General features: G+C 49.3%; 1 protein-coding gene across 1 annotated transcript in view; it reads left to right on the forward strand.

Moving 5' to 3' along the window:
• The window catches only part of PDE4A (phosphodiesterase 4A, cAMP-specific), a 46,213-nt gene extending 39,833 nt beyond the window's left edge, over positions 1–6,380 (forward strand). The window contains exon 15 of the mRNA XM_006898842.1: positions 5,634–6,380. Within this exon, the coding sequence (XP_006898904.1) occupies positions 5,634–6,380 (747 nt within the window). The remainder of the gene's footprint in view (positions 1–5,633) is intronic.
• Positions 6,381–7,665: the final 1,285 nt, after the last annotated feature.

A 7,665-nucleotide genomic window follows, 5' to 3' on the forward strand; every position in this document is an offset into this window, starting at 1 on the left:
AATCATATGTCCCTTTTAAACAGTTCTCTCCCATATCTGTTGCAATGCAGTATACATCATTCTCCCCTTCCTCAACCCTGATGTCAGTCCCATTTTTCAACAGTGGCCCTCTGCAATATTTGTCCTTTTGTGACTGAGATATTTCACTCAGCATAATGTCCTCTAGGGTCATCCACTTAGCATAATAGTTCATGAGTTCCTTGTTTTTCAGTGCTGCATAGTATTCCATTGTGTGAATATACCAGAGCTTCTCTATCCATTCCTTTGTTGAGGGGCTCAACACGTCTTTTGATTTCCTGGCTGCTGGTATCAAGGGTGTTAATTTTGGATCCAAGTAAGATGAAATTATTGACACTTTCTGTCTCTTCTGTGTCTGTCATGATGTTTGCCTATTGGCTCAGTGGTGAGGATTTTTGTTTTCTTGATGTAACTCATTTTGAAGGGAGTTCTGGTTGCCTAGTGGTAAGAAGCTGTGCTGCAATCCTGAAGGCAAGTGGTTCACATCCATCAGCTGCTGCTCCACAGGAGAAAGACGGACCATCCGCTTCTGTCTGATTTACTGCCTCTGCAGACCTGCTGGAGGGTCAGCCGTGGATCATTTCCAGCTCAGTGGTTCACAACAAGCCACATTGGAGACTGTAGTCTTTGATCCTCTGCAGCAAGTGCTTCAAGTCCTCCTCACTTTCAGCAAATAACGAGTTTTCATCCGCATAACACACGTTCCTGAGTCTTTCTCTGATCCTGTTGCCACATTCTTCATATAGTCCAGCTTCTCAGATGATTTGTTATGCATACAGATTGAAGAGGCTTAGAGAAGGGTTATAGCCATGCTGCACCCCTTTCCTGCTTTTGAACCACGCCATATTCACTTGTTCTGTTTGTACCCGTTTCTTGGTTTAACTCTCACTTTCACATGAGCAGCATTGAGTGTGAGATTCCCAGTCTTTTCAGCGTCAGCCATCATTTGTTATGATCCACAAAGCCCAATACATTCGCATAGTCCATAAAAATCCAAATATATATCCTTCTGGAATACTCTGCTTTCAGTTTAACCAAGATCCATCTCACATCAGCAGAAAAGAAAAGAAAAGAAGCTGTGGCTTCTTTTAAATCCACCCGGAACTTCTGGCATTTCTACGTCAATGTGCTGTTCTAAAATGTTTTTTAATGATCTTCAGCAAGATTTTACTCACATGTAATATTGATGATACTGTCTGGTAATTTCTCTTTTGGGAATGGGAACAAATACGACCCTCCTCCAGTCAGTTGAAAATACCGTAGTAAAAAAAAAAAAAAGAAAATACCGTAGTAAGAAAAAGAATCTGTACTCCCCGTCCTCACCCCTTAAGAACCTGTTCTGTTACTGCTTCATACAATTGTGCTTGTAGGCAACTCAGTAATTTATAGGTCTAGGTGGTTTGGGATGTTTGTGGGTTTTTTCCCCCAACTTTCATTCTATCAGGATGTAGGTTTACCATGTTGTTGTTGTGTGCCGTCGAATCCTAGCTGACACCTCCAGCAGGTTGTCAGAGGCAGTAAATTGCAGAAGAGGAGATTGCCCATCCTTCTCCCGTGGAGCAGCTGGTGGATTTGAACTGTGTGCCTTTGGGATTGCAGCACAGCTTCTCACCGCTAGTCCACCAAAGCTCCTTAGTTTTACTGTACAGTTTGCATTTATTGCAGTCAAGAACTTGGAGACTTTTTCTGTGTGTGACACAAAAGACTTGAGTTTATCCTCTTGTTGTTGTTGTTGTTGTGTGCCTTGAGTCGGAACTGACCCATAGCTGACCTTCCGGTGGTTTTCAGAAGCAGTTAGTCACACTGGAGGAGACTGCCCATCCTTCTCCCGCAAAGCGGCTGGTGGCTTCAAACTGCCACTCCCAGATAATGGGCCGTTGGGTCCTTCTGTTGTTGACAGACATTTAGGTTTCTAGCTGTTAAGAAGTCACAGTGACTTATGTAAGCTAAAGCTTTATTTTCTTTTTTCCTCTCTCATGCAGGGATGTCATGCTTGGGAGGGTGGAGGGACAGTGCAGAAGAAGAAGACCCTCTAAAAGGTGGATTGATTGAGTGACTGGGCTGGGGTGGGTAGGTATGTGGGAGACAGATTGGCACAGGGTAGAGCAGGTTTTAGGGCTGTGGTACAGAGAGTCTCTGTGAGTCACCGGCGACTCGACGGCACATAACAACAACACAGAAGAAAACTTTTTTAAAAAAATTAATTTTAATCAAAATTTACAGAGACTTAGGGTTTCCAGACATTCATTGTTGCACTTTTCTCCCCACCCACCCCCTCTTCCACATTTCACTCTTCTCCTTGAAAAGAAAAATACTGATTGTTAAGCAGTCCCTCTCCCCCCAAGTCCACTCCACTGTGCAGCCTTCACTCTGGACTTCTGTAATGACAAGAATACCCATTCATATGTTCCTTTTAAACAGTTCTTTCCCTCATCTGTTTCAATGCAATATACATCTCCCCTCCTTTTCTGTCTTCCCTCAACCCGAATGTCAGTCCTGTTTTACAACAGTAGTACCATGCAGTATTTGTAATTTTGTGACTGAGATACTTAGCATAATGTCTTCCAGGGTCATCCATTTTGTATAATATTGCATGAATTCCTTGTTTTTCAATGCTGCATAGTATTCCATTGTGTGAATATACCACAGCTTCTCTATCCATTTGTTTGTTGATGGGCACTTAGGTTGTTTCCAACTCCTTGCTATTGTGAACAAAGCCGCAGTAAACATGGGTGTGTATCTATCTGCTTGGGTGGCAGTTCTGGTTTCTTTAGGGTAAATTCCCAGTAGTGGAATTGCTGGGTCAAATGATGTCTCTATTTGCAGCTTTTTGAGAAAGCACCATACCGCCTTCCACAGTGGTTGGTTGCACCATTTTATACTGCCACCAATAGTGAATAAGGGTTCCAGTTTCTCCACAACCTCACCAGCATTTGATGTTTGCCGTTCCGTTAAATGTTGCTCTTCTGACTGGTTTGAGATGATATCTCATAGTTGTTTTGATTTGCATCTCTCTTAGAGCTAGGGCTTTTGAACGTTTCTTCATGTGCTTGTTGGCCATCTTTGGTGAAGTGTCTATTCATATCCTGTGTCCATTTTTCAGTTGGGTTACTTACCTTTATCTTGTTGTGATAAGAAAACTTTTGATGCTGGCCCTAGCTAGTTGTGGTCAAGTTGATGCTTCCGTGTGGCGACCCCGTGTGTGCAGACTAGAACGTTTTCAAGGCCTTTTAGAAGTAGATGACCAGGTTGCCCCTGGACGAGTCTGAGCAATCAATCCTCTAGCTCGTAATAGCTGAGTGCCTGTTTGCCCCAGGGACTCCAGGTAAAGGCTGTTGCTGTGAGGCGCTGTCCAGTCAGCCCTGACTCATAGCAACCCGAGGGCCAGCAGAGCAGGAGCTGCGGGATCCTGCCCCACGCTCACAGTCTGTGCTTTGCCTCAGTGCGTCCTTCCACTCGCTGAGTCCGTCCGCCTCTTTGATGGTCTTCCTCTCCTTCACCGACCCTTTACTTTTCTGAGCGTCATGTCCTTTTCTGAGGACTGACGCCTCCTGGTAACATGCCCGTGTACGACAAGGTCTAGGGAGAGGGGCTCTGTTACAGGGACAGAGGCACCACAGAGTCGGCCCATGTCAGGAGCCTCTGGGGTTTCTGTGCCGCCCTTTGAAGAGTGGGGCTGCCATCTTCAGGGACGCCTCACGGACACTGGGATCCCGCCAAGTGGTAAAAGGGCATCAACTTGGTGTATGTGTCATCCACTGGGAATTCGCTGAGCACTTGCTGGCAATTGCATGTTGATACAATTGATAACATTCACAAGCCATTGCTTTCCAAAGCCATGGCTTTAACGGTGATTGCAACTTGTAGCAAACCGTTAAGGTACGTGGTTCAAGTACACCAGCAGTCTCCTCCTATGTGATTAACTGCCTCTGAAAACCTGCTGGAGGGTCAGCTCTGGGTCGGTTCTGACCCAACAGCACAAAACCACAACAGCCTCATCTCTTTAGGGCAAAGGGATGTGGCCTCAGGAATTAGAGAGGCAGATGACCACATTTTCTCATGGAGCAGCTGGTGGGTTCGAACCACCGATGTTTATGTTAGCAGCTAAGCTCTCAACCGCTGCACCTCCAGGATGTATTCTCATAGGCACCAGTGCAGTGGATTCTGGGTACACGTCAGGGAGGAAGGGCCAGTGATGACTGAGGCAGCCCCAGAGCATCTTCTACCCGTACGTGGTCACGTAGTCATGTTCTGTTTGCTGGGGAGATGAGGAAAGAGAATTTTCAGCTGAATGCTGTGCCTTCCAGGAGAACATCAGGGCACTGTGATTAAGGAGGGGAGGGAGCAGAACACCATCCCAGATTCTCATGGAATCCAGACTTCCTGGGACCATTGAGGCTGGACAACCCCCTGAGACTAATCCATGGTTTCTGGAACAATGGAGGCTGAACGAGCTCTGCTATTATCTAGAAACCGTAAAACCAGACTACTTTAAACCAAACAGCAATTGATCTTAACTCTGAAAGAATGTTTGCCTTGAGCATTGTGCTCTTTGCAGAATTATCTACATGGAATCAGACTGGTTGCACAACTTAAAATGTCACTGAATTGTGCAGACTGGTAGAAACAGTTGAATTGATGTAGGTCCTGCTGGGTACATTTTCAACAATAACAACAAAATTTAAAAATATATCCCCCAGTCTTTCTAAGGTGGAAGGTCTGTCTCATCCTTGGGACTTAACTTTCTAATAAACTTAACTTTCTTTTATTGTTGTTGTTAGGTGCCATCAAGTCGCTTCCGACCCATAGCGACCCTATGTACAACAGCCCTAAGCCCTGCTCTATCTCTTGCCAACTTTACTCTCTATGACACACCTATCCCCATTACCCCAGTGACGGAATCAGTCCATCTCATGAGGGTCTTCCTCTCCTGCACTGTCCCTCCACCCTCCCAAGCATGATGTCCCTCTCCAAGGACTGATCCTGCCTTGCTGCATGTCCAAAGTGTGTCAGATGAAGCTTCAGAATCCTTGACTCCATGGAGCAGCCTGGCTTTATTCACCCTCTCCAGGATGAACTTGTTTGTTCTCCTAGCAGTCCGTGCTATATTCAATACTCTTTTCTAGCACCACAGCTCAAAGGCATCAACTCTCCTTCTATCATCCCTAGTCATTGTCCAGCTCTCTGATGCATAGCAACTGATTGCAAAGACCATGACCTGTATCAGGTGCACCTTAGTCTCCAGACTGACATCGTTGCTCCTTTGTACCTTAAATAAATTAAAAAAAAAACAACCCATCCAAAAAAAGAGGAGAGAAAGGAATCATGGTGTTACCTGTCTACCATGAGGTAGTCTCACTGGTGCCATAACCTGTAGTGACCTCCTGTAATGGGCCATGATTTAAAAACCTCAACTAAATCCCCCATCAGCGTAAGGACTTTACAGAGTGAGGTGTTTCCAGTTTTTAGTTTACATTCTCCTGTGTGATTTTGTGCTGTGTTTTCTTAACTTGTACGAGAACTTCTGCAGGATGGATCTGGAGAAGTAAAATTGCTGCTTCTCGTGTGCACATGCATCTCGGCTTCCCTGCTGATGCCGCCTCTCTCCTCCCCAGGTGGGCTTCATCGACTACATCGTGCACCCGCTGTGGGAGACGTGGGCCGACCTGGTCCACCCCGATGCCCAGGACATCCTGGATACGCTGGAGGACAACCGGGACTGGTACTACAGTGCCATCCGGCAGAGCCCTTCCCCACCGCCCGAGGAGGAGCCTGGGGGGCCAGGCCACTTCCCCCCACCTGACAAGTTCCAGTTTGAGCTGACTCTGGAGGAGGAAGAGGAAGAGGAGGTGATCACAGCTCAGTTAACAGCCACGGCCCCAGATGCATTCACAGTGCAAGAACTGTCGTTAGCCCGGAAGGTGCCCACCGCGGCTGAAGACCCTTCTGCCAAGGTCCTGGACGCTGCTGCCCCAGCTGAAGACCCCGTGGAAGTCAAGGGCCAGGATGTCTGCACAGAGGTAGAGGAGAGGTACTCAACACAGCCAGCAGACACGGTCAGGATGGGGTCTGTGGGGCAGGGGCAGGACCAGTCTCTGTCCCAGGACACGTCCATGGTTCCGGATGCCATAAGCCACAGCATCTCCCCGGCCCTGTCCCCTGAGAGGCCCTCTCTGCCTGCCTTGAGGACCCCACTACCGGGCCTCCTGGGCCTCCCCTCCACACCAGCCGAGGTGGGGACCGAAAGGGAACAGCAGCAGGATGCCAGGAGAGTGGGCAGTGCGCGCACGGGCACAGGTGACCAGGACCCAGCCACATCTCTGGCTCCCAGCAGATGGGGGCCAGGTTCTGGCCCCACCTGAGCCCTGGACACCAGCCCCTGTGTCCCACCCGGCCCCTTTTCACCATCACTCCCCGACCACCTCCTTCGCTGCCTCAAAGACTCTTGGGCCTGAGAAAAAAGAAAACAGAAAAGTAGGGTTTTTTTCTCTTTTCTTTTTTTCCCCCCTCCCCCCACCACCACCCACGGGGCCTTTTTTTGGAGGTGGGGGTTAGGGGCTGAGGTCTGGGAAGGGATTTTATTTTTTGAATTTTAATTGTTAACATTTTTAGAAAAATGAAAAAACTAACAAAAAAAAAAGAATGAAACACAGCAACTGTAGACGCTCCTGTTCCGGACTCCCACACCCCGCCCCCCGCCCCAGGTTCCTGGCTGTCTTCCGGCCCCTCAGCCTGGGCCAGCACCAGGGTGGGAGGGGGGGTCCCCTCTGGGCTTTTCTCCTGAATTGGGGAAGATTTCCAGAACTCGGCCAGGAATAGCCATTCTGGGTGGGACTGGGGGGGTTCACTGTGGGAGCCCCCAGTCCGCCTCTCCCTGGCTTCCTGCCCATCCCCACCCCCACCCCCCAGAAGTCTTCCGCTTCATTTTTGCACAAACCTGGCAATACTTACTGGGGGGATGGGGTGTGTGGGGCAGCTGTTCACTTTAGGGGTGAAGGGTCACTCATGCCGCCAGCTTTGGGCCTGCGGTTTGGTTAAAGGCTTGACCCCCACCCTCCTTGTGCTGCCCCCTTGCCCTTCCAGTTCATTTGGGATTTTTTCCGTTTTGAGGGGGGTGCAGCTCCAACCTGCACCCCTTTTCCAGCTGCTTCTCCTCTTGTTTCTGCCTTAAATGATCCCCGTGGCCATAGGAGAAGGGGTTGCAGTGGCTCCCAGCTGCACCTCGAGTGGGGTGGGGCCAGGCTCAGAGCCCCCGTCCTGGGCACTCCCCCCCCCATACACACACCCCTGACTCTGACCATACCTCATCCCCTGGCCCTCGGAGGAAGCAATAACGGTGTACACCCACACCCCCCTTCCTGGGCGCCCCTTCCCACCCCAGCACTGGAGGCGTTTCTCTGCTGGCCCACCCACCCCTGGGCACCCCCTTAACCCACCTGCCCCTTTCACCTTGGCAAGATCATGAGCAATAGGACAGATGAGATGCAAGACCACCTTCTCCAAGCCATGGGGGCACACCGCTTAGAAGGAAGGATCCCCCTCCCCCGATGCCCCTCAGCTTGGCCTCTGCAGCTCAGCAAAGGCAGGGGCTGTCTCTCTTTCATTGCACATCCCCCCCTGGTTCAGATCACACGGTACTGTAGCCCC

The sequence above is a fragment of the Elephantulus edwardii genome, unplaced genomic scaffold, assembly GCF_000299155.1.
Source record: "Elephantulus edwardii isolate Elephantulus edwardi_28Jun2011 unplaced genomic scaffold, EleEdw1.0 scaffold00237, whole genome shotgun sequence".
NCBI classification, from domain to species: Eukaryota; Metazoa; Chordata; class Mammalia; order Macroscelidea; family Macroscelididae; genus Elephantulus; species Elephantulus edwardii.